The 27,820-nt window shown below is 37.2% G+C and overlaps 1 protein-coding gene and 1 long non-coding RNA gene across 3 annotated transcripts; one reads left to right on the top strand and one right to left on the bottom strand.

Moving 5' to 3' along the window:
• Positions 1-242: 242 nt before the first annotated feature.
• Positions 243-13,088, top strand: LOC108110293. 2 transcript variants are annotated; one of them, XR_001772559.2, is made up of 7 exons: positions 243-725; positions 11,969-12,088; positions 12,150-12,265; positions 12,327-12,443; positions 12,502-12,619; positions 12,678-12,794; positions 12,854-13,088. It is a non-coding gene; the product is annotated as an uncharacterized LOC108110293 (long non-coding RNA). The 2 variants fall into 2 exon arrangements; XR_001772558.2 differs by having other exon boundaries at positions 12,327-12,619.
• LOC108110292 lies at positions 10,824-11,938 on the bottom strand. The gene has a single exon (XM_017219290.1). It carries the CDS (start codon positions 11,589-11,591, stop codon positions 10,941-10,943), a length of 651 nt encoding a protein of 216 aa, XP_017074779.1. The 5' UTR covers positions 11,592-11,938; the 3' UTR covers positions 10,824-10,940.
• Positions 13,089-27,820: the final 14,732 nt, after the last annotated feature.

The following is a 27,820-nucleotide window of genomic DNA, read 5'->3' as shown; positions in this document are numbered from 1 at the left end:
GCACTTGTCTGCCAGTTGGGGATATAATATGTCTAGAAGGCTATATTTTAGATGCCAAAAACTTCTAGCTAATGTCAAGCTTTCTATACTATACAGTCTATAAATTATCGTCTTGGGTGTCTGTCTGTTTTGTCTTATTAAAAAAAAAATGGTTTAAAGAAAGATTAAATAAATCTTTTAAGATTTCTTATGAAGGTGTAGAATGAATAAGAATTTTAAAATATTCTTATTAAAAACTCAATATCTTTATTACATATTTAACAAACAAAATATTATTCATTGTTGGTTTTCTTTAAGAAATATTAATTGCGCGAAAAATTTGTGTAAACAGCAAAGAGTATCATCAATATTTATATAACTGTCCTCCAAACGAAAAGTCGGGCCAAAAAGCAGAATAAATAAAGAAACCAACGACTTTAGTAATAAGTTCTCATATATTTTAAGCGGATTTTTTTTTACTCCTTATATTTATTTGTTTTTCGCTTTTTTTTTTGCTTTTTTCTTTTAGCCCCTTGAGCCGTCACAAGTGCAATATGCTGATAAGGCTGGAGAATTGGTAGGCAGACAGGAGTGACGACGACGAGACTGCTGAAGACAGGAGAAACCGAAGAAGATCCAGACAGATTTTATGGCCAAAATAAATGACGAACAGCGAAAACGGCAAATGGCCAAACGAAAGGAACAGGCTAATAAAAAGCCATTAAAGCCAAGTTCAGGCAGGTCATGTGAGTCAGTTGTCAGTACATTTGTTTTGGTTTTTGTTTTTTACGAATTCTCAGATTCTCGATTTGTTTTTTTTTTCTTTTTTGGGTGGGTCCCCGTTCTCATAAATCAGCGAAATTAGAAAAACAACTGCAAAAAAGGTGGACTTAAAGTTAAAAAAAAAAAAAAGAAAAAGAAAAAGGAAAAACAATCTAAGAAACGAAAAAGACTAATGAGGGAAAATAAATCTATTGTATAAAGAAGGTTCTGCTTTCGGCCCTTTCTTGTAAAGGGGAAACCACAACCTCCTTTGATTTTTTTACCTTACCATTTTGCATTTGGTTTTTTTTGTACGCCTTTTTTGAAGGTGTTCTTTATAGCTTTTTTGTACCCCCTTTTTTTCCCCATCGCATTTCTGTTCTTGGAAAGCAACTGTATTTGAAAAGGAAAAGGGAGAAACCAGTTTCAGTTTTGTTCTCTTTCGTTCACTAACTTCCATTTTCCTTTTGCGATTTTTTTTTGCATTCTTGTTTCTTGGCCAAACAGGAATAAGAATAAGAATTGATTTTAAAAAAATCTTAAAATTCTCAATTTATTTTAATTCCAAGCCCCATAAACACACAATTTTAACTATCATTTACATTTTAAATGCAATTTTTTGGGGGAATTTTTGTGAGCTTCTCAGATTATATACTTAAAACTTTTTGTTTTGATCTTGATGACATCATGGAATGCAAATTCCAGCAAAAGACAATGCACAGATTAAGAAAAGACAGTAGAAGAACAATGAAATCCCCTAAACAAAAAAAGTCTGGAAAATGGTATCTATCTCTCTCTTTTATTTGGCATGGTGAAAAATTCCTTTAAAGACCAAGAATAAAACTCATAATATTTGCATAACAAATTGGGTCAAATGAGCGAGCGAGCAACGCACACGTAATGCTAAACAAATCAAATCGATACATCTATCTACATATATATATTTTTTTTTTTGATATGTACAAAGATATAGATTTATATGCAGATGTACGACTCCTCAAATCCATGTGTATGCTAATCAAATGAGCGTGTCCATATGGAAATGAATGAACGACGACAAAAACAAACTGTAAACGTTGTACAATAATCAAAAGTCTTGCTGGTAATTCTCTCATTGGGCTCTTTGGGGGGTGCTATATACGATATAATACCTATATATATAGATATATATATATAGACAGACAGGCAGAGACAATGCACAATTGCCCATTAGCATAATGATGCCATAAAGTGCGATCGATTGGATGGGTTTTGGGCGGTAGTTGACCAAAAAGAATGCGGTGAATGCCAAACGGAATGTGAACAGGCCAAAAGCTGAGCTTATCAACAGCCCCATAGACACCTCATCAATGTGTACATGCATACATATATCTATATAAATTCTTTCCTATATATATATATATATATATATTTATATGTTTATTCCTCTACGCATCGTTTCGTTTTATGACAATTAACACCGCTCAAGAAGGCAAACAAACAGCGACATCGTCTGGTTGTCTCCGCTTCTATGGACAGGTTAACCGAGTTGCTAAGAAGGGGGTTCTGTTTGGTGGTAATGTTTGTGCAAATATGGCGTAATAAAGCGCAGTGTATGCATCCAAGGAAATACTTCCTAGTAAATATCATACATAGCTAGCTATAGACGTCTGCCATTAGGGTTCTCTCTCTCTCTCCCTCTCTATTCACTCACAGTACTGTTAAATTGGCTGTATGCGTCTATCTATATGGTTCTGTGGTTTCTTAGCCATCCTCGATTATGTTTGATAAGAGTTCTGGTAGCTGGATCTGTAATTAAGTTGAAGGAATAGTCAGAATTTATAACAAATAAAGCAGAAGTTAAGTATTTATCGATAATTGTTTATCGCTTAACAAAATTAGTTAGTTAACATCAACGGTTTCACTGTGTGTCACTGTTATCGATTATAGATAAAAAAATTAAGTTTATTTCGATGAATTTTTCGAAAATTGTTTATCGATTTACAAAATGAGATTGCAATTTACCTTTTATATCGATTTACTGATAGTTACCATCTCATGGTTATCGATTAAGAAACCAAGTCTATTTCGATGAATTTATCGAAAATTGTTCATCGATTTACAAAATTAGTTTGAAATTTACCTTTTAAATCGATTTACTGGTAGTTATCATATCATTTAACATCAATATTTCACCTGTTTGTCACTATTATCGATTATCGATTAAGAAATTAACCTTTTTCGGTGAATTTATCGAAAATTGTTTATCAGCTTAGAAAATTAGTTTGCCATTAACCTTTCATATCGATTTACTGATAGTTATCATCTCAGTTAACATCAATAGTTCCACTGTTTGTCACTGTTATCAATTATCGATTATCAACAATCAATTATGTTTCTCTCTTTTTTTGCTACGTCGTCTGCCATTAGCTTGTTGTATCTTTCCATCGGCTGTCTGTCAATCAATTTCCCAGCTTCAATCTGTTAACATATCGCCGATATATCTGTAAAAAGATGCTAATGCATTTGTATGCGTGTCTGTTATCGCTGGCAACAAAGTGGCTGGCAACATGTTGCATATTGCATGTGTTGCATGTTGCCGGTTGTCAGCTATAAGAAAGGAACGATCAGGAATAGAATATGGAGTATAGCGCGTGTCTTGGCCGGCCGGTTCAACTTGACTCAATTCGTCATTTAAATGATAGACCCCCCCCTTCGCTCTCTCTCGCTCTCTGTATCGATTCCGCAGCCCCCTCTTCCTGCCACACCCCTGGGGCAATGGCAGCACTTAGCGCAACATCAACTTAAATTGCAGGAGCTAAGAAAAACTTAAAAAAAAAAAAAACACAACTGGAAGCAGACGAAACCGGAGCTACGATCCACTCCACTACCGGGGAACGTGCCAGGCCAAATTAATTGCTTCGTTAGATCGAAGAGGATGGCTTATAGTGGCTGAGGAGGGAGGGAGTGGTAAGAGGGGGTCGCTTGTGCCCCAGAAGAACCGCTTTGGCCAATTTTTTTGTATAGCTCTCCCACTTCCGCTGGCGGAAAAAGGGGGTAACACGAGCCACCGCTGCCAACTGCTATTGCCACTGCCCAACAACGATTGACAAATTTCCAAATGCCATTAAGCAGGCGTTGCATGCAACCAGCCCCAAACCCCAAAGCTCCCAACAAAGAGGCGCATAAAGAAAAAGAGAGGTTCGATGCAAGAGGAAGATGGCTAATGGATGACAAAACAGGTGGCCAACAACATTGGTTGGTTGGTTTGGTAGCCACGAATCTGGACTGTAGAGATTGTTGTCATAACACTGGGAGAAAATATGTATATATCAGCTTAACTCATTCCACATCTTTACAAAGTTCCTATCTGGCTAAAAAGATTTCACTTTAGTTTATACTAACTCTAATTTTTCTCTCAGTGCCTAGTGTACGAGGTGTGTTCAAAAAGTAAGGTGACTTTTCAAATTTCTCGGGCAACATATTTTCGATTATCGTTTTTTTTGTTTTGTTATATTGGTACACTCTTCCCTAACATCTGTACCAAGTTTCAATGGAACATCCTCTTTTGTTTGGTTGTGAGAGGCGTAAAGTTACAAGTTGTTTTGCGAGCTCGGCGATTTTTTGCTATCGAAAAATATGGATCAAAGGATTTGCATCAAATTTTGTGTAAAAAATAAAATTAAGTGCTCTGAAACACTTGAAATGTTGACAGTGGCATACGGTGAAACTGTTCTGAGTAAAAAAAATGTGTACAAGTGGTACAAACTCTTCCAAGATGGCCGGGAAGATGCCAATGACCAGCCTCGCTCTGGACGCCCAAGCACGTCAACAACTGATGAAAACGTTCAAGCAGTGACGAAAATTGTTTTGGAAAATCGTCGAATCACTATCAGAGAAGTTGCTGAAGATGTCGGTATATCGCTTGGCTCGTGCCATGAAATTTTTTCAAACGTTTTGGGTATGAGTCGTGTGTCAGCGAAGTTTGTTCCGAAATTGCTGAATTTTGAGCAAAAGAACCGTCGCATGAGCATCGCTCAAGAGCTGTTGAATGACGTCAACGACGACCCAGATTTACTCAAAAGGGTCATAACTGGTGACGAATCATGGGTATATGGTTATGATATCGAAACCAAAGCCCAATCGTCCCAATGGAAGAGCCCAGACGAGCCAAGACCGAAAAAAGCAAAAAATCGCCGAGCTCGCAAAACAACTTGTAACTTTACGCCTCTCACAACCAAACAAAAGAGGATGTTCCATTGAAACTTGGTACAGATGTTAGGGAAGAGTGTACCAATATAACAAAACAAAAAAAACGATAATCGAAAATATGTTGCCCGAGAAATTTGAAAAGTCACCTTACTTTTTGAACACACCTCGTATTGCTGTTGCAAAACGCCCCGCTGGCGTTTGCAATTACCGTGTGGATGCCACCACATGGCCATTAAATCACATTGCTGAAATATTTCATCTGTTTGCAAATTTTCGACAATCAACTTAATCGGAAATGCTCCGTTTTTTATAACTTTATCATCGCCCTGGATTGTGGCCGTATCGGGTCTTTCGTTGTTCAGAGTCTAGATTTTTGCCAAGATTGTTGTTGATGTTGCAGATGGCTGCAGGTGGCAGTCTTCAAACGTTGTTTTTGTTTTGTTACCCGGTGATAAGAATCTTGTTGCAGCAATCTCTCCTGGGCATCTCTATGAATGTCTTTTCCCGCCCGAAACCCCCCTCGGTGATTGCCCAAGATCATGCTTGATTCACGCTTTTCCATCCATATAGCTTTGCGAGTCCATTTTGAGGCATGTTTGCTGCCATTTGTTGCTTAATTAATGCTGCAGGTGACGCTGCTAACGAGATGAAAGCCACGCCCAAATATAGATATATACATATGTAAGCTCATAACCGAGGCAGGGGAAATTCAAATAAATCATATTCAATGCTCCGTTAAAATGTGGCAAGAGAGAAAATAATTGCAGGATATTAGATTTCAACAAGATGTGTGGAATGATAAGATATATCTTTACATGATTTTTGTTATTAACTTCTTTAGATCGTATTTTATATATATTATAAATTATATAATAAGATCTTTGTTATTATTTAAGAAACCACTTTAAGAGAAAGGCTAGGCTGGCTAAGCATCAAGCTAGCCAATCAGACGGGCCACTCCCCAAAACAAAAGGGCTGATAGAAAGAGCTTTATTGATGGGGTGGTGAAGAGGCGAAGATGCCCCCCATACCAGAGTCCAGTCACCTTCACGCACTTTGCATAAGACTAAAGTCGCGGACAAAAGAGGCCAAAAATAGATTGCAAAAAAAAATAAAAAAGAAGGTATAGATATATATTGAAATCGGCAAAGAAATGTTAATCCAATTTTCTATGAAATATATCAGGCTCAGTGGAAAACAATAACTTGGCCCTTTCGGGATGATATAATCCCACAAAAAAAGCTAACAAAACCGTCTGCGAATGTGGCGATTTTGACAGAAATAAACCCGCAAATAGACGGAAAGAAAAAGGGGCGTTGCAATGCCGATTACGTTGGGTTAAAGGGACAGACAGCAGCAGGCAGGTTGTTAATCGTAACGAATTCGATTTATTTGTTGTTTGTTTTTTTTGTTTTTCTATAAATTCTACCGTCTGGTGGATAGTAGATGGTGACAAATGTCAACGAACAGCGAAACGAAGCGAACAAAAGGTTCGATCAAGATTTCAAATTGTCTATTGTTGCCACAAATCGTTGGGGTGACAATGGGCCAGAAGAAGTAGCCCCCAAAGTAGCCAAAAAGATCCGAATAGCTGCTGCTGCTGCTGCTGCTGCTGAGGAAGATGCCCAACGAACGGTACTTTCCACAAAACCCGTCCCGCCCTCCACATTATTATATTTTTTTTTTACTTGTTTTTTTTTTAGATTTTTTTTTCTGATGGCCATTCTTTTACTCTCGCTCGTGGTTCCATTAATAGTCAAAGTTCATGTGTCAGGGGCGTCGGAAAACGAAATCGATTGGCGGTCAAAGATCTTCGTTAATCGACAGGGAAACCTGCTTGTGATTAACAATCTTTATTGTATGTTGGGAAAATATTCTAGAAAATGGAAGATGGATTCTATATTTATCTATATTTTCTAAAAAAAAAAAATATTTAGAAATAACTTTTTCTAGAATTTTAAATTTTAACCTCATCCACTCTGTAAATAATCAAAAAAAATCAAGAAAAAACCTTAAATTATTATAAAGTTACATATTCTCTTCAAAGCACATTCTCCATTAGCCAGTCCTCACTGTCCAAATTTGTTTATCTCAATACGAGAGCTCTTTAGGGCTCTTTGACAAACTTTATTTATGTTTTTCTTCACGCTTGACCGTTAAGTTAACTGCACATTCGCTTTGTTTGGCTTATTGGCTGCTTATTGTTTTAACGCCATGATCTCTGCTCTCTGATCTCTTGGCCCATGATTGGTTTTCCTTCGTCACCATCAAAGAGAATGTTTTAATTATTTACCAAACTCCAAAGTCCAAAACCAAACGCTAGAAAAAAAGGAACCACCATCGGCTCTTATCCACTGATTAATGCCACTTCTTTCAAATGGTGGCCCTCTCTAAATTTAGATATCTTTCTCTCTCTCTCTCTCTTTTTCTTGATTTGCCACGCCCATCGATCTCCTTCTGTTCAATTTGAAATCCGTGTTAAAGGTGTCGTCGCTAACGCCCAAAAATGAATAAATAATATTCTATTAGTTAGCCGACTGCCTAATGGCTGTCACTAAATAGGCGTGTCCTAATCGTCAAAGAATACCACAGTAATTGCCGGCGGCGGCTAATTTGTTTGAGCGGCACGTGTGGGAAGATTTAACAATATAATAAAAAGATATAGAAATATATTCAGAAATCCATAGAAAGATATGCTAAATGTTTCTATTTTTAGAATTTAAAAAGAAAATTCAAAATTAAACATCTAATTATGTCACTTTAAGCTTCTTAATAAGAGTTAAACAATATTTATTTAACTCATTTAATTAAGTACGCCACTAAAAAACAAGAAAACTCATATAAACAGGAGATCTAAATATGGTATTAAGAGAAAAAATTCGCTTAAGGAAAGCATTAGGGAAATCAATGGCTAAATAGAAATAGAAATAATAATGAGCCATACACTCACATTCCCAATCAATGTTGTGTGGAAACTCATTTGTGGGGAATCTCTAGCTTGGTTAGTCAATGGTCAATGCCTGTCCAATAGCCGGTCACAATCTTCCCAAAGCCCCCGGAGATGATGTCGTCTCCGTCTATGGTGACTTCTGTTTTCTGTTCTGCCTGATTTGTTCTGAAAAAACAAAAAAAAAAAAAAAAAATACTACACCCGTCTATGGGAGTTTTTCTACATCATTCTCCCTCCCCTGTCCATCCTGTCGCCCCTCGCAGGTGTGCTGCTAAAATAGTTGACTAATTAATTTATAATGCAATTTCACTGCAATCGAAGCATGGTGGATGCTGGTGGTGGAGAGGAAAGAGGGGGCAGCAAGGAGGAGGATGATCGCTACCATTTGCAACATGAAAACCGTTTTAATACACACCACAACTAGCACCACTAGCACCACCAGAACCACCAGCAGCCGCCTAATCATTGTTTATGACAGTGGCTAACCACTGGTCAGCCATTCGGCTGCACAGCAAAAATTAAAGACCATTCCATTATATTAGCATAATTTATGATCTTCTTTTATATAATAATAAGTTTTTTTTTTAATTTTTAGATATTTTTTTAATGATAAAATCCTCATAAAACAGGCAAAAATTAATTTATTTTGATTTGGTTTGAATTTTTGGTAATGTTTTTTAGCCCTACTAAAAATTGCATTTAAGGTTTTGGCAATTTCTAAAAATATTTTTTTTCATTTTTTTGAAAATTCTGTAAGGGGTACCCCTTAAAAAAAATGAAAAAATTTTTTAAAATTTTTTTTTCGATTTTTTTGAAATTTTTTAAAAGAAATTGAATTTTATTTTTATTACAAGCATAAAACTACCAAAAGTTTTCATTTCCGATGATTTTCAGCGGAGTTATAACAATTTTAGTGAAAAAATGTTTGTTAATTTCGTTAAAAAAAAATTCTTAATGATGAAAGAAAAAAATTCTTCGAAATTTTGAACATTTTTAAACGGTAGAATCGCTATAAAACAGTCCAAAATGATTATATTTTCATATGGATTGCATTTTTGTAAGTCTTTTTTAACCCTTCTAAAAGTTGCATTCAAGGTTTTGCCAATTTCTAAAAATCTTTTTTTTTCATTTTTTTTGAAAATTCTGTAAGGGGTAATGAAAAAATTTTGAAAATTTTTTATTCGTTTTTTTTTTAAAGTTTTTAATAGAGTTTGGATATAATTTTTATTACGAGCATAAAACTACCAAAAGTTTTCATTTCCGATGATTTTCAGGGGAGTTACAACAATTTTATCGAAAAAAATTATGAATTTTCTAGCGTTTTTTCCAACATATTCTTCTTCTTTCATGCAACTAATCATTTCAAATTAAAATAATATTAGCACTTTCAACCATAAGTTCTTTAAAGAAGCAGCAAGTCCAAGAAATCATGAATAAACAAGAAAAAAAAACATATTCAAATTCTTTACCGTGTGGAGGATGAAGTCAGGTCTCAGTCAGGTCTCTGCAGTCTTTCTCTGTAGAATCTCAGGTTGTGTGGTCCCCCCACCATCCCCTTAGCCAGCCTCTTCCCCCTTTTGCAAGGGAAATTTATGCAAATGGCTGGACAAATCTTTCCGAAGCTTTTGCGCAATTATCCCCGTAAAGCAAGCAGAGAGAATGCGATGCGAGGAGGACCCAAGGGGGGAAAGACCTCACCTGCTGCAGCAGCATTTTGGCATTTGATTGAACTCAAGTGTGCCAGATGCGTAATGAGTTGATGGGGCAAGGGATTCAATGGGCGGTTAAAAGGAGGCAAACGGAGAAAGGGGCGGGGCATGCAGAACACGTGACAACTGCGGGGTTTGGTCAATAGAAATTGAAAATCAATCGGAAATTCCTATGAATACCAGAAGAAAATTCAAAACAACCGAAACCACAGCAAGTAGAAGAAAAACCACTTGCATGTGGGTGAAACAAATTTGTATGTCTTTTTTTTTTCGTGGCACACAGTGGGTGGAAGATTAAGTAAATAAATCGTGATATTAAATATAATTCTTATAAAAATTATAATTTTATGAAGAAAAGGTAAAAGCTTCTCAATGTTAAAGTAAAAAAAAATGTTAAAGAAAATATTTCCTAAACTTTATAAATCTTAAAATTTGAAACTTCCTACCACTGTACGGCCAACGGCATTTGTGCAACAAAACAACTGTTGCTGAAACCTCTGATTCTCCTTAACCCAGGCCAATGCCCAAAATGCAAATCGAAACAGAGCGATCGAACTGGAGTAGTCAATACATACATATAGAAGATATATATCTGATGGTAAACCACGCGCGTTGACAATTTGGTCGATGGTCGGCACCAAGGCTTTTCCTTGCAGTTGAGGGAAACCGCTAGATGCTAGACGCTTGACTACAAACGACCGGATGAATGGATATTAGAATTAGATTTTCGATGTCTACACACGAGTATATCGTTGATCGGCGATCTGCGAATTAGGTTTTGCAATGAGGATGGAAATTTGGCGAGTAACGCACGCCAGGCAGCCGCAGGTGACCCGATCTTTGGATCACGAGCTGCAACGTGATGTTTGGTAAATCGTTAAGGGGGAGATCATGGATCTATGTTATATATATATATAGAAAGTAGGGTGTAAAAAGAAGAAATAACAATAGTAATTACTTAGAATTTTAAGTAAGAAATTGGGGGAAGAGGTTTATTTCAAAAAGAACAGCTCAAAGAGGGCCAAAATTAGTTGCCATTCCTGAGAAGCGGAAGAGAAGTTAAGGCCGCGCCGTAAGGCTAAAATCCCTGGGAAACCAGAAGCCTGCCCTCCCATCGCCAATATAAACAAACAATGCGTTAATACAGTTTAATTTGTTTTGCCATAAAATAAATACTCAACAAGGGCCCTGCGGTTCCAAAAAGATGGCCAAGAGCAAGGCCAGCGATAAGATTTGCAATTTATATAGATTTATTATTTTTTGTTTTTTTGTTTAAAACTACTCTACCCCTTTGGCTTAACCGATCAATCTTTATGGCAGCTCGCATAAAAATTTACGACTCATCATCATCAACATGGTTTTTGAGCAGGAGTAGGAGCAGGAGCTGGCATAGCTTGAAAGAGCTGTAGAAGCAGAAAGAGCGGCCAGAAATATCCAGAAATAATGGCACGATGGCCCCGACTATCACCGAAAGTATAATGGATAACGCCTCGTCTGGTGCGTAGGACTTCGTCCAGATGCCTCCTGTCCATATCGTTCTCCCTGAGGCATTCCTGCATCAAATCATCCGGCAGCTGTATATGAAATGGAAAGCAATACATATGAGCCACATCCAGTTTGATGGTCTCATTGTTATTATCGTCCAAACAAAAGAACGTATTTAAATCGGCCAACTGCAAGTGTGCACAATTCTGTAATGCCGAATCCTTCATTAGCACCATAACATGATCTAAAGTATTTGGCATATAGATACCAAATGGTTCGCCAGTCTTTACGAAAGAATCACGAAATTTCGTAAAGGCCATCAGTGGATAGGTGCCACCGCATTTACGATCAAATGTCTGAACTTCTTCTAGCAAATATTTACATCGTTCGGGTACTTTATGCTTATAACGATCAGATTCCCTGCAATTGCTATCCATACAGATAGGAGCCTGGATGACCCTTAAAAGTAGTAGCAATAACCACAAGTGGTTTGGAATTGTATAGATCCCGGCCATCTGCCTGCTATATATGGGATATATAACCTAGTCTTCTTATGTGTGTCTTCAAATCCAATCTGTGCGTCAGTGTGTCTCGAAATCGATTCATTTCAAACTACAGCAAATACCTTAATAATTATATACTCTGAGTAGACAGCTGGCTAGCAGTTTACTGGGGTCGAGTGTGACTCACTTTCTGGGTCGTCGTGACTTGGGGGGATTCTGTGCCCTGAAAGTGATGGGTTCGATTAGTTTGTTGAGAGGGTTTGGTGTTTAAGCATTAGTTTATATAATCATTAAGATTATCTTTAAAAAACCATAAATATTTTTAACTATAATAATTATTTTGTATATTAAATATTTATTTATTTATTAATCTTCCAAGAACTTCTTAGTTCGCAGGACTTACTGGACCTTGACTTCAAGTTTCCTTTCTTGGATCTAAGAGAGCTGTTCTTCCTACTCTTGTAAAAGATTTTGTTAGTAAAGACAAGAAGAAAAAGGATTACGTACAGGTAAGTATAAACCCATGTATAAAAATCTGTAAATATATATAAAAAATTTATTAATTTTTAGAAAAACAAGTCCTTATCAAACGACAGACGTCTCTTCTCTCTTAAAAGATGTCACTAATAGATCACCTCCAATGGTATTATTAACAGGCTTCGATTTACGATCAAAGAGGAGTTCAGGTAAGTATAAAAAAGCATTAAAGCCTTTAGAAAGATATAAAATAAATTTCCTAATTTTTAGAAATTCAACTCCCTCTCCAAGCGACAGATGACTAATCCCTCTCAAAAGACGCCACTCATAGGATCACCTTCTATAGAATTATTCACTGTCGCTGATTTGCGATTAAAAAGGGTACAGGTAAGTATAAAGAAGCTTATAAACTGTAAAAATATTTAATAAATATCTTAATTTTTAGAAATCCAACTTCCTCTGCAAACGGCAGACGACTCTTCTCCCTCAAAAGAAGTCCCTCATAGGATCGCCTGCTACAGAACTATTCACTATCGCCGATTTTCGATCAAAAAAGGATACAGGTAAGTATAAAGAAACTTATAAACTATAAAAATGTTTAACAAATTTCTTAATTTTTAGAAATCCAACTCCCTTTTCAAACGGAAGACGTCTCTTCTCCCTCAAAATATACCACCCATAGATCACCTCCAATGGCATTATTCACAGGCGCCGAATTGCGATCAAAGAAGAGTTCAGGTAAGTATAAAAAAACTTATAAACGTTAAAAATATTTTTAAAAATGTCTTAATTTTTAGAAATCCAACTCCTTCTTCAAACGGAAGACTCTTCAAAATCTACACCACTCATAGATCACCTCCAATGGCATTATTCATACCGCACTGGCGCTGATTTGCTGTCGATTTAATTGATTTCAATTACGGGGCGGCATTATTTCAATTAGGTGAGTTAAGAAGAGGCTATCAGGAGGAGGGAGGTGATACAGAGGTGGGGAAAATTGACATGACACGTTGGGGTAGAGTCGTCGAGTTAAGTTGAGTTGAGTCGCTTTGAGCTATCATCGATAATTATGATGAGTGCTATCGGATCGATCGGTTCTGATTTGCCTGCCTTGACTGCCTGCCTGCCTGCCTGCATAGCATTGGGTGATTAATGCAACGGCAGTCTGCCAACTGTTTGGCTTCCTTCAATCGCCGATTGAATGATTGACTGATTGACTTTTCCGGAAGAAAACACTAGGCACTAGATTGTGATTGCATAATCCGTTTGAATATGCGGCACTAGCAGTGGGTTTTTATTCAATTTTCTTAGTTTTCTTTTAAGTCAGATTAAAAGTTAATTAATTGATAAGGAGAAGGAGAAGGATGATCTCACATTTCTAGACTCAAGAACTTATTATAGCTCCCTGACTTGTAATCTTTAATCATTGGTATATAAAGATGAAATTCCTATCATTTCTGTAATATTGTATTTTGATCTCAAGTCTTTAATCTTGAGATTTAAGAGGCCCCTCCCTCCCCTGTTCATCCAATCTTTTGCCTTATAATCGCTAAACAAAGTTGTTGAATTCTTTATTCGAGCTTTGATTTCGGTTCGGGTCTTCTTGGGTTTCTCAAAAGGGGTAGCCTCTTGTGTAGATCACTTCTTGATTTATCTGGCAAATCAATTTTATTCTCGCCTGGCTGCCCCGTTGAGTTTTGGTCCCCGTCTGTGTGTGTGATCTCTTGAAGAATCCATTTAATTATTAGATTTCTTGTCCGTACCGTACCCCCTGTCTATAAAGAGCTTTTAATTTAATATTGTATTAAAAAAAAAGAAGACGCTGATTTAACGGCATTTTGTCTGCCTGAATCGTTCGGCTTTATGTCTACAATATCTTTTCGATTTGTTTATATTTTTGTGATGGAAATATGAATTTATTGATTTTGTCATTAATGGGATTTCCTTTCAGCCCCAGCAGGTGGCAATTGTCATGCTGCCAGTGTTGTCAACATACGCTCATCTGATTTATGGTTTGGGTTCTTCTTCTCGCCGGCTTTTTTTTTCGATATATACTCGTATATATATATATATATACACATGATCGGAAGTTGGCACACCATTTGCGGCAAGTGCTGTGGTTCTCCATATTAATCGACGATGGTCTACGAAGTCTGATACTTCCGTTGCCCCCCCTGCTACTTCTTTTCGTTTCTTTTTTTTGGAATTGTGTCACAGAGAATTGGAGAATCGAAAATATATAGAATCGGAAGCAGAAAAAGAGGCATTCAATATGCGCACATTGTGCCAGATTTTTGATTTTGACTAGAGAGTATCAAGGGTTAGGATCAGACTTATATTTCTCTGTATAAGATGTAAGATATTAGTAGGAAGTTATAACTTATATATATGTATGATCCAATGTGCTAACAAAGATCATAGATATCTTTTCTTATCCTCACTTTGAAAGCTTAAGCTTAAGCTTAGGCGATAGTGAAAGAAAATGATGTCAGAAATGATCTCAACTTCAGCTTCGTGAAGAGGAAAGTCTCTAATCAGAAGTAGAGTCTTAAAAAAATCAATCAAAAAATGTTTAAAAAGTATCTTTTTTTGAAGTTAAACTTATAAGGCAACCTTTAGCAAAGTTCCAGGGTATCTTAAAAGTCTTGTCCCTATATTTTTCGCACTTTACCTTTTCCGCCTGCTTTTTTTTGCGCAGTTCGCAGTTTTCTTTAGTAGTTTAATTCAATTTGGGATTCCATCAGTTTATGGTTTATTGCACTTGATATTGCTCTTTGTTTTAGTTTTTACTTTGCCATAACCATATATATTGAAGGTATAGGATATATATATATATATATTTTCATGACGAAGGCGACCTTCCAAATTGCCAATGGATTGGGGTTCGTTGGCCACTTGGCTGCCGGCGATTTTTGTGTTAATTTATTTTTTGTTGTAAACTTTTTGGATTGTTTCGTTTTTCATTTGGTTTTTTGCTGTTATCGTTATTGTTGTTGTTGTTTTTCTTGTATTGATTGGTGGCTTTGGAGAACCGTTAAACTCTTGCCCCTTGCCTTGACACCTGACACTTGACACATGACACCTGAGAGAAGGCGACGACAGCGCATTGGCGATCTACACTAGAAAAAAAAAAAACTGCCCTGGGCGCCACGAAATTGGGCATTGGGTTTTTGGATATTGGGGAATGGGGATTCTTTCTTCATTAATCGCTCGCAATTAAGCGCCACTTTATTTCCAACTTCACACTTTGTTGGTCGTTTTTTTTTGTTTTTAATATTATTATTTATTTACTTTCGCAGCTCCCCTCTTTCTGTTTTTTCCTTTGGTTTTTTGGTTTTTGGTTTCGAATGCATTCAATCAGCGCAATTGATTGATGTCTCGCTGGCTAGTGTGTTGTTCGCTTGGCACGTGTCATGAGCTCTGTTTTTTCTGTCGTCAGGGTTTCACATTCCGAGCTGCGCGGGCTAACGGATATGGAAAACCTATTCAGAGGGGCATCTTCGAGTTGGCCAAGATTAATTAGCTCTGACCCTTTGGGGGGGGCAAAAGAAGTGGCAAAGAAAAGGCCTAGAAAAATTGGTTCAAAATCAGAGGGATTAAAAATGGGATTAATCAAAGGTGAAAATGGATGAAATTATGATTTTAAGCTGTAGTATTTGTGGTTTTTTTAAGTAAGTTAAGATTGGTTTGTGGTAAACACAAACCAAATCTTGCATCTTCCTTCAAATCCATCTCTTGATAACTTTTAATAAATCATAAAAAAAATCCATTAATTCCGGGAAAAGTAACATTAAAAGTAAAACCCACTCAAGTCGGCATAATTTAATTGAGAGAATCATTTTCAATTGCCGGAAGACGGATCCGATCTTTTTCACCACAGATGACTGACTTAACAGCAACCACCTATGGATCATGCTATATATATATATATATATATTTCTGTATCTGTATCTGAGCAAGGCGCACTTTAATCTGGTTCTGCGCACTGAGCGCATTAATTATGCGTTCCAAAGCGATGTCTGGAATATATATATATATATATCTGTAGAGTTAGGTGGATATGTTCTTTTTTGGTTTGCTGCTCATCTCTTTCTTCGGTATGAAATTCTTGGCACGAGTTGGTTAATTAATTTAATTAATGTTTTACCAAAGAGACGCCGGCGCTGGCGAAGCGTCGACTTTGACGCCGCCCCCTTTACAACTCCCCCCGTGTGCCTATCACTCTTTCCATGAATTTTCCACACCACTCTTCGCTGTTGATTCTAACGGTAGCACGAATATTAAATTTAACAACAACAACAACAACAACGAGAAAAAAATCAACTTAAATACCACACACACATGGAGGGCTATAAAAAGGCAGGCACTGAGAGGAAATATGGGGGACTTAAAGCTGTTTTAGGGGATAAATTTGGTTTTATAAATATTTAAAAAAATAATTAATTAATACAGTTTTTGATATTTAATGATAGATTAATATTAATAATAACTTAAAATGTCTTTTTTTTGGCTTTTTTTACACTAATTTTATATTTTTTACTCTAAAAACTATCTTTTTGGTTCTTTAATAACTTCAACTTAAAAAGATTTACTATAAAATCATTTTTAAATCTTACTTAAAAACAATTTCTCTTCGTGTACGAAGGAGGTGCATTAATTTTAGAGATGTAGATATATTCTTCTTTATGGGGGGAATGATCCCCCCTTGTTGGTTTGTCTCTTCTTTTTTTGTTTTCCACGCCACTTTTGATGCTCTACAAAAACGACCAAAGTTTTCATCAAAAATTATTCAAATTTCATTTCGTTTTCAATAATTCCAGCTCTTTTTCGGTTTTTATTTTCAATTAGAGGCCAGTTTTTATATCAACGACCGGCCATAAAGTTTCTTATCATTGGGCTGCTGCTGCCGCTGTTGCATTTCTAATGAAAATTTATGGAAACCCATCCCCCCCCACCTCTCCACCACCTTCTTCATTTTGATTTTTGGTTTGTCAGTCAATTTTTGTGGTTATTTTTGATTTTTCCCTCGTCGATGGCATTTTAAACTTGTCCAGCGATTCTTATCGGCAGTTAGGGGGAAGAAAGTTTCATCTTTCACGAGTTTCCCACTCGTAAAAATTGCAATTTGTTGTTTCGAAAATCGAGAAACCAAAAAAAAACCGAATAACCATAATATACCATTAAATTTTCTATGCTTCTGAAAATGAGATAAGAAAATTCTTTGACCCGAGAAGAGGGAAAAATTCCTAAGCATTACCAAGAATATTAAAGCTTTTAACTTTGAAAAAAAAAAAAAAAAATATAGAAAATTATGTTGCCTTCTTGGCCAACGAAAATTTATTAAAGTTTGATAGCTATTTTATCTAGCCTTCTGCCATATTATTCCTTATCTGTCAAGACAGGGAAATTTTGCTGGTTTTCCTTGGCTTTTCGTTGATCTCCAGTCTCTGCTGTGTTATTCTTGTTCTTGTTCTTGTTGCACTTGTAATTGTTGTTGCTCCTGCTGCTGCTGCTGCTTCTTGTTCGCTGCCTCTTTCTCTTCTCTTCTCTTCTACATCGGCTGCACTTTTATTGATTTATGCGAATGCGGCGATCTTCAAAGGAAAATTCAAGGCATGACTGCAACTACTACAACGGCGACCACAACTACGATTACAATTTAGCCAACGACCGTGGGTTGGTTTTGCAATGTGGAAATGTGGAAGTGAAAATGCTTAACCAGGACGATGGTTCACAAAAAATGGCAGTGAAATGGAGTGGAAAAGCTATAAAGTTAACAGAAGGTTAGCTTAAAATATGATTTAAAAGAAGGACTTAAAGGATATTTTAATATGACAAACTACATCAATGGAAGTTAGAAACTACCAGAAAAACCTTGTCAAACATCAACTAATACTTAAGAAAAGGGATTACAACTTGAAAGAAAACCAAAACAAATTTAAAAGATTTCCCAAAAAGAGACCGAGACCTACCATCTTGGCCGCAACTGTAACTGCGCATAGTGGCCTGCGCGTACTGCGGCAATTGTAGATTATCAATTTTCTTTGATTTTGAAATTATAGCATAAAAATGCCTTTTGGGCAAGCACACACACTAGTCTAGTACCAGCCAGCATGGCGTATACGTAATATGCAAAAGAGTGGGACGACTACGACGACATCCAAGCAAGTGGGATGGCTTGAGTTTCCACAAAGATAATAAAAAAAATAAAGAAGATAAGAAGAGGAATTGGCGCTGTGGAGAAATATTCAGAATCAGAAGCAGTATTAACGCAAATTCACCGCTACAGAGCATTGACACTGAGAGGCATAACATCATTATCATTATCAGTAGATGGAATAGATGGGCTGAGGACGGGTTTACTTTTTGCAAGGGAGATCGGAACGGATGACTGCCAGCGCCACCACCAGGCGTCACTGCGCGAGCACCGAGCGACTATTGACAGCCGCAGTTAACAAGAGCTTTGCCAGAATTTATCTTTCAAGCATCATAAATCATAAGGCACCAACGAAAATGAACCGAACGAGAAGCAGCAGTTAGGAAAAGCTGGAAAATATTAGACTAATGAAATACCCCAAAGTTATGGATAGAGTATTAACTTTTATACGAATCTTAGAGGGGTTACTTTATCTTCTGGCTAAGCCTTACTTTCCAGGCTTATTGTCAATCTTTGTATTGAGAGTAGGCAAACTTGAAACCATTTTCTGAGTTATATTTCTGCTATTTAAAGCAATCTCCCTCTACTTTGCCTAATAAACTTCAACTTTACTGAGCACACAAACTTAGCTTAAATTATATAATATTCTTCTAACTAGCTATTACTGCAAGGGCAGAGCACTTGCCATGCTCATTGCCTCGCAACAAACTCATATATAAGTGTACACGATATTATATAGGAATAATTACTCCATAGAACGGTGAGCTCTTCATCTTCGTCTTCTCTTCCTCATCATAATCATCATCATCAGCTGGTGCTGCTGCTGCTGCTGTTTCTTCATCGTCGTCTTGATCAAGTTTTTTGCGTTTTTTGACTGATTAAGAAAATGAAAATGCAGCCAAGCGTCGGAAAATGTGGCTGATAAAGAACAAACTTTTGGTGTGTGCAGTCAATGAAAAAGGCAATATTTGATGATTACTCATTAGATCTTAGCCATGGAACTTTAATCAAAAATCCTTCTTTCTGTTGGCTCAACATTAGCTGTGCTAATCCCTTTCTCAACATGGGAAAATTTGTCGCCGATCCTTGCGGTCAAATTTGTCCATAACTCATTCATTGTGTATTGTTTTATTGGGTCATAATTTGATGCAACAAAAGGCGGACAAAGTGAATACCCCCGGCCATCTCGTATATAGCATTTGTGTATACATATATATACGACTGTCGTCTAATCATAATTCAGAGGCTTATCGCAGTGCTGGGCATCTCCAGTTTCGTTTCGTTTCGTTGGGATTGGGTTTGGGTTTGGGTTTGGGTTTGGTTTTGGTATTGCAATTGGTACTGGGACTATGACTATGACGATCATGATGATGATGATGCTCCTGCTGAGGGGGGAAGTTACCTCATATTCTTGGAGGCCTTTCGAGTTGCATTTGTTGGCTGTCGTCGACCGTAAACTTGCGACAAAATGTCGCGTGCTCTAAACTGCAGTTATGTAACTTTACTATGCCTGACAACTTGCTGGCAACTTGGTCATAAAATCTTTAGCTTTATCGCAATAAAGGAGTATAAAAGTCCCCACCCCAAAAATACTCTACTCTATGGCCCCCAATATGTATCTAATGTCTACCATTTCATGGACATACTCGTGGCTATGTTCGATCGTTAATTCTTGATTGACAAATTATTGACAAAATTGTTTGCTCTTTGCTCTGCTTCCGGCTTGAGTGTGGCAGATGCGAAAGAGGGTACACTGGGCGGAAAATTAACTAGGAAAATATAAGATAAAAAGTAAAATTTTCTATGAAAGAACAAACTGATGCTTAGCAAAAACTCCATAGAATTCTCTCAAAAATTCCTGTTCACAAGCTAACTTTTCTTTTACAGTGTTTCATAGCAGAGCCAGCCTAGCCAAAGCAATTAAAAACAATTTTCCCCCCGCGCAGTAAAGTGTGCAGCGTACAACAAAATGATTGAAAAGCGACGACACCTGATAATAAACGTTGCCACATGCTAAATTCAAATTCAGGCCAATAAAGTTGGGCTAGAAGATTGCAAGGGGAGAGAGGTGATGGTGCTGCTGCTGCTGCTGTTGCCTGACAGGCTGGCGTGGGTGTTAAATTACAGGGGCCAGGGGGCGAACTTTAGACCAATCTCCGCCTGACAGACGGGATTCAAATTCAGGTCCCAGAGCTGCATGCTCCAATCTTCAGATGGATGGCTTCGCCTGGCTCGCGTCAATGTCATCCGCATTACGCCCGCGGTTGTTAGGCAAAAAAAAAAAAAAAAAAACACCCATGTATCCTACATGGAATACAAAAAACCAACTCACAGCGAGGGTTTCTTAGGCTGTGCCATTCGTTTGGTGTAGGCCATTTGTTTAGATTGCTGTTCCATGTTGTCGCCGTCAATGTTCCTCAAGCAGTTGCTGTTGTTGCAAGTTGGTCAAGTTGCCAAACCAAACAGGCGAGTTTGTTGGCTTTAGAAATACTCTTTTGATTCTTTCAGTTTATCCTGAAATTATTAAGATGAATCTCTAACAGCTTTCAAGCTTCTTGAATATTTCTTTGACTTTTTCATTTCAAAAACCAGAAATAAGAAAATATTCAAATATTTATTTTAGGACATTTACCCCCATCGATCATACCCCCCAACACACAGCTAGCTGCTAGGGTAAACCAGAAAAGTTAATAATTGTTATTTTCCTCACTTGTGGGCTGCTGTGGGCGTGTCAGTGGCTGGTGGCAGCAACATAGCAGCAATCTGTTGTTGCCATGGCTTTGACACTTTGCGGTTAATTGCATAGAAGCTGCTGCTCTTGGCCTTTGATTGCCTCAATTCGTCTCGTCTCACGTGGCGTATACGTAATGTGGGGAATTTTGTGACTTTTGCGAAACCTGCGGCGGCATCTGATCGCATCTCCATAGAGACAATCATTAAGGCCCCGGCCACATAATTTGACCAAATGCAGCCACCCAGTCACTAGTCGAAAAAAACAAAAAAAAGAAACTCGAACTCAAACTCGAAAGACAAAGTCAAAGTCAATAAAAATTCTAGAGTCGGCAAAGATGAGACAGTCTCGAGAGTGAGCAGAAAAGCTGAGAGGAGAGAGAAAAAAAAATATAGTAAGCACAGCAAATAAATGCAGGCAAACTTCGATCGCAAAAGATCGGAGCAGCGCGCAAAGCTGGCTAAATTAGTTGTCATGGGAATTTATTGTGCTCGTAGTGTGAGACGACGGGCCAGGCCAGAAGAATCCGGGAATCCATGAGTCCCCAAGTATCCGGTATCGGGAATCGAAGAGAGTGCTGTGCTGTGCTGGGGGTAACCCTAATGTGCCCACATGCATCCATCCCAAAGATCATGCGCATGATTAGCTGGCAAAAAACAAAAATAAACGCCAAGCCAAATGAAAAGAAAACAGAATTGCAGAGCTTTTTGGTTCTCAGCATAGAGATGGTGGGAATTTTCTTTTGATTATTAAAAAAAAAATGAAATAAATATAGAAAGAAGTTTGGGATGTACTCAAAGTAATTTCTTCATCTCTGATGTTAACTTTATTAATTTTTAATATTTTCCCTTTTTAAACTTTTGAAATTTCCATCTCTAAAATCATCTTCACCGCCGCCGTGTAAAAGTGTCCAAGTGAATGTGTGGCCATCCAAGCGCAAATTGTTTAAGTTGCCAATTTGTATTAAAGTTGAATTATGCAAATAATGCCGAGACTTTTGCGATGAACTCGCAACTCCCAGTCAATTTCAGACGCCGCCGTCGTCTCTTTTTGACTTTGCCAATCTTCGTGTGTGTGTGTGTGTAGAAAGAAGACACTCTTCTTCTGCAGCTTCTTCTTCTTCTTCTTGGTCTTCTCCCCTCCTAACTGTCAACTGTCACACAGACACTTAAAAAAAAAAAAAAAAAATACCAAAGAGTCTGCGAAATTTGTTTAGTGGCAAACATCATTTGTCTCAGGGCATCCTCTCATCTCTGGCAGCTTCGTCTTAATCTACTGTTGTCGTCGCCAGCGTCGTAATCTATTATTAAAATGCCATTAGAGCGGTGCAGTCTCTACCCTCTCACCTCTTCAGTCAACTTTTCAACCTACCCAAAAAGAAACCCCTCTTTTGTGGCTCTCCATCGTGGGGCTCCAGGTGGCAGCTGTCGTCGTCCGGCCGGCCAACGGCATTTGTAATTATTGATGAAAACATATTTCAATACATTTTCCAAATATCTGTCTTCACTGTGTTTAGAGATTTTTTTTTTTTGTAAGCACTCTTTCCCAGGAAAAGGTAACATGACTTATGTAGAATTTTTTGGGTAATTTAATTGAGATTAAAAATTGAGTTTTCTATTTGGTTTGTTTAGTTTAGCAGCTTTTTTGCTTTATAAGAAAGATAAATTCTATATATTCTAAAAATATTTAACCAATTTAAGAGCATCTAGGACTTCGTCTTACTAATATTCCCTCTTATTTGTTTCTGCTGAACCTTTCATAAATGTTGTCAAATTTGGCGCGAGCAAATCGTGCGCTTATCCTCGGGGCGAAAGTCGGCGACTCAGATAGATAGATTGTTGGTTTTTTGGCGGTGTTTGAAAATTAATTAGGGGTAAGTTCGTTCGAGACCAAAGATTTGAGACCTTTTGCATAATCAAGTGTCAGAAATAGGTAAGAGCTTAACCCATTAACTGCAATTAAGCCGCCAGGGCCTCTTTCGGAAGGGGGGAAGGGGGGTGTCTCTTTCGGCAATTAACAGTTCATTAGCTAAAGTTTTGGCAAATATTTTAACTTTGTCGCCGATTTGGTGTGGAGATTTTTTCCACATTTTTTTTGTGCCCCGGGATAAATTGGTGTATTTAAGCGGCAGCAGAAAATTGTTTGAAACAAAAAAAAACTATAAACTATGGAAAGCCGTTATATAAAATTGTATGACCCATGACATTCCCTTTACCCTTTTTTTCACATTTCCAATGCCTCAGGGTTTTATTTCTATTTCTATTTTTTTTTTTAGCAAATTCTGTGAAAATAATTTTAGGTTTTGAGTGATTTTTATGGATTTCTCATCAGGTGGAATTTTGTATATTTTTTTAAAATTTCTAAGTTTCTAAGTTTAATATAACTTTCTTATTGTTCAGTTTTTCACGCCTTAACTTATTTCTTTACTTATTTATTTCCCTTCTCCCATTTTGTATAATCTCCAGCTCATAGCCAGATCATTTCAATTCATTTTACGATATCAACAATAACCAGCTATAGAAACCAAAATTGAGTGTGTATAATTGATTGCTCATCGCTGTTCACTCATTAAAATCGCATTAATTTGGCATGAAAATCGGGAACACATCGCGAAACTCACTCTGATTCGATCGGATCTCGGTCTCTGGCCCCAATATAGTCAGCCAGCCAGCCAGCCATTGATCAACAAAAGATGCCATCAGACAAAAAGCTCAAATCGTTCGAATCAGTTCGAGGAGAGTCGTTAAAAATAAAAAGAATTAATAGCACATAGAAACCATTTCCATTGTCTCTAAAGACTTGCAAAACATTTAAAATTAGTTTAATAATTTCTTTGTTTCTTCTTTGGCAAATATGGCAGTAAAAATTAGAATAACAAGAGGTGTGTAAGGGAAAAAATGTGGCTAAAATTGTTAGAAAATGTAGTTAAGGGGAAAATATATACAAAAAAGTGATGAAATATTTTTTATAGATTTTATATTGAAGATTTGCAAATCCAAACTCTTTTTTACTAGTCTACAAAATCTCATTTTGCCCTGAACTGAACTTTGGAGTTAATAGTTGGGGGGGCTTTCTTAGGTTCTTAGACCTAACTCTCTTCTCTATTTCGCCTAATTGGCATGCGTAATGCGGCCAGTTTGGAGTCGCCACCATCGAAGTTCGATACTGAATCTGAAACCCAAACCAAATCCGAGTCCCAGTCCCGACGCCTGTCAGCCCAGGAATTTTGTGCGCCCAAATTGGCAGCTATTGTTGGTTTTATTTTTGTTTTTGTTGCTGTGCCGCCGAGTGACCCACTTTGGCGCCAAGGCAGAGGCTCTTTTAGCCTTTTTTTTTGCTTATTGTTTTTGTTTTTTCGTTTTTTTTTTGCTTTGCCTTTTGGCTAAAATCCAAAAACAGTCGGAGAATCAGACAGGCGAACAACGTTCAGCAAATTGCAGTTGAATGCAATGTTGTGGCCCCACCACCATCAGCTTCTTTTGTTTATTGTTGTGGCGGTTTTTTTTTTTCTGTTGCAAAGTTGCGATGTTGCCTTGTTGCGTTGCTGCTCATCGATCCTGATGCTGCTGCCAGACTGACAAATTATAATGCATATAATATGCAACGGACAGGGGCGTCGCAAAAGGATAAATAAATAAATCATGGGCCAGCATTTTTGGTTGCTTATTTGTAACCAAAATTAATTTCAAATTGTAGATGGTTAGAAGAGCTTAAGGGGGGATATGGGGAAAGCTTTCTAGGAAATAAAAGAGGCTTAAGGAATAACTTGATTTAAAGACGGGAATACCTTGTCCTACAGCCACCCTTTGTAAAGTTAATATATAGGCAGTATATATCTTATACTATATATGTATATATATTCCCCATCCATCTCAATCACAACGAACTTCGTACCGTTCGCCTGCCCAAAAATGGCCACAACTTTGTACGTATTAAAATGTTCAGTTTTTCTTTATTTTTTTGCCATTTCATTTCTTTTGTGCTGTTAAGCTTTATTTTCTTTTTGATTGCTGTTGTTGTTTGGCAGTTGCAGAGTTTAAACTTATAATTGATTGATTTATTGTTTTATTGTTTGCAAAATAAGTCATCTTGCTGCGGCCGGCCGGGCCGAAAGGCAAAAGAATTTAGCGCTGTGGCGCTCCATAAAATCGACATTAAATAAAGATCAACGCAAAAAGCCACCCAAATAAAAAAGGGTTAAACGATAAAGGAAAAAGGACAGAAAATTCAGTAAAAACAAGAAGAACCTCAGTTGTCGAGTGCCACGACTATAAGATACCCATTACTGTTTTACAAAATTTTAAAATATTCATTTTGCTAGTGGAAATTACCCAAGCGCCAGCTATTGTCAGAGAAAGCATGTTGAGTAACTGATAATGACGTCACAAACCATGTAAGGTCTTAAATTTCTTCATAAATAGCGAAATAATGTTCCGATCTGAAAGTTCTTTAATAAAGCGATGGAGATTGGCAGAAATAAGTTATATAAGGTCAAACGAAGGCATTCATAATAATATTATAGACTCCACAGTTTTCCGCGATTTGTGGGCGTTAGAGTGGGCGTGCCAGGATGCGTAAATAAACTTGGGCTGCGTATGGACTCAACAATCTTCATGCTTAATCTCAACTTTGTATCTCTTATAGTTCCTGAGATCTCAGCGTTCATACGGACAAACGGACAGTCGGACATGGCTCAATCGTCTTCGCTATTGATCCTGATCAAGAATATATAGAGTTTATAGGGTCGAAAACGTTTCCTTTTCCCTGTTACATACTTTTCAACCAATCTAGTATACCCTTTTCCTCTACGAGTAATGGGTATAAATATAAAATAAGGAAAAACTCTGACAGGCAAAAAAAAAAAACGAAAAACCTTGCTCATCCAATTGACAAGAAACTGGAGTTGTTTTTTTCCGAATTTTTATTAAATTTATTTTTATCTTCCTTGGCAAAAACTTAAACATTAACTTCAGCCTTCTATACTACAGTAACCTATATAGCCCTCTTCTGGCTGTAATAATTTTAATTTTAATTTAATAACTAAGAAAAGTTCCGTTTAACAGGCAATTAGTTTTAGCTTGAGTTAAGGAGAGCCAGTTGACACATTTCCCTGAAGATTTTCCTGCAGCTTCCCTCACTGATAGAAAATTGTCCGTTAATTGTCAGCAAACAACTTGGATTTGTTCCATCCCATGGTTGTTCTTCCGAGCGGATGAAAAGCTTTTACTTAGTATTAAGTTAAGTTGAGTCCGGGGGGACTCCAGAGTCTGTGAAGTGTCGTCGTCGTCGTCGTCGCCCATGGCCTACGATTTAGCATGGCTCGATCAACAGTTAAATGCATTTAGCGATTGATTAGCCAACCGTCGGTGCTGCGCGCATAAATAAATAATTGCACAAAAATGCAAACAATTTTAATCGTCATATCGCCGCGAATAAAAAAAGATCGGTTTTTTTGATTTGCACTTGGAAAATGAATGGAATCGAAGGCGATGGCAGTGGGCTACCTACCTCCATGGCCGGAACCGAGCTCCTCATAATCATGCAAATGTGTCGCCAAATGAGATGCGGCGGATGTTGTCGGCAACTGGAGACGGCGTAATCTTCAAGCTCTCTATCCACTTTGTTTATCGTATTCAATGCGAGATCCGACGATGTCGTCGATCAATGTCAATTTTATGTAATGCAACGCTAAATGTTTCATTGATGCAGTTGAAGAAATTATTGGGAAAAAGTTGATGGCTTATAGGGAGAGATTAAAATGTAGGTTTTAGATGGGATGATAGGGTTTTGCCTTTTTGATAGAAAAATTAAAGAAAATTCCAAAGAAAATCTCAAAATAAAGTTAATACTTTATTCAGATTTTAACATAATTTTTGTTAAGATCAAAAAATTAATCAAACTTTCTGTTTTACCTTTTCTTACCGTGCAGTTAAGTGTGCTTATTACTTGGCTTTTTAATTTGCAGGCTAATTTAAGGCTAATTCCTAGCTAATTTAAAGCCACTGCCAAGACCTTTTGCCTGCCTCTCCCTCTCTTTTGCTCCGCAGCATCCTCTTTTATTACGCGGAAACGGAAGTGTGTGAGTTATAAAGAGAGAGAGAGGGAGAGAGATTGTAAAATCGCAAATCGCAAAAACATTTATAATTATCAACGCTTTGGAGATGCAAATAAAAATGATCGAGAGAAAAAAACAAAACAGCCAACCCGGTTCATCCTCTTTCCATCCCAATATTAGTTCATATTTTTTTTTTTTTTTTGATGATTTCGATTTATGATCGTTTTTTTTTTTCGCCGCCTTGTTGTTCAGCTTGTGTAAACAAGTATTTTAATAACTCAATCAAAATAAATTAGCCAACAAAAAAAAAAAAGAAACCTGCACAGCTCACACGTAGTGGCTAAAGGGGCGTGTCTAACTGTTGAGCAGTTAAGTTTGTAGAAGTTTGTGTTAGTTGGTTAGTTAGTTAGTTGCTTGCCTAGTAAGTTGGTCCATGGCCGGCCGTTCCTGACTGACTGTCAAACGCATGCCAACAACAGTTTAGTGGCAACAATTAGCCACACATTTTGCCAAAGCGCCACAGAAACTTAAGCCCGGGACAACTGGGAGACAATCTTCGAGAGGCACTGAGATAAACATGGGAATTTCTAAGAGATGTGATTTTTAGTTTCTCAGTGATTGGTTCTTGAGGATTTTTAAGAGGATTCCAGTTTTGAGATGAGGAAATTAGATTGGAGGCCATGTATTTTATGGTTGTAGATAGTTTTGTCGTTTATGTATCTGTAAAATGTATCTTAGGTGCCCTTAAGAAGTATATGATTGACAAAAAATATTCAAATATTTTTTCATATATATATTTTCTCTCACTGCTAAGTCAACAT

This window comes from Drosophila eugracilis, unplaced genomic scaffold (assembly GCF_018153835.1).
Source record: "Drosophila eugracilis isolate 14026-0451.02 unplaced genomic scaffold, ASM1815383v1 contig_2147, whole genome shotgun sequence".
Lineage (NCBI taxonomy): Eukaryota > Metazoa > Arthropoda > Insecta > Diptera > Drosophilidae > Drosophila > Drosophila eugracilis.
This window is presented reverse-complemented; position numbering and strand designations above follow the sequence as displayed.

Excerpts from the sequence above, each read along its gene's own strand:
- LOC108110292 (XM_017219290.1), bottom strand. The coding sequence starts at position 11,591 with ATGGCCGGGATCTATACAATTCCAAACCACTTGTGGTTATTGCTACTA.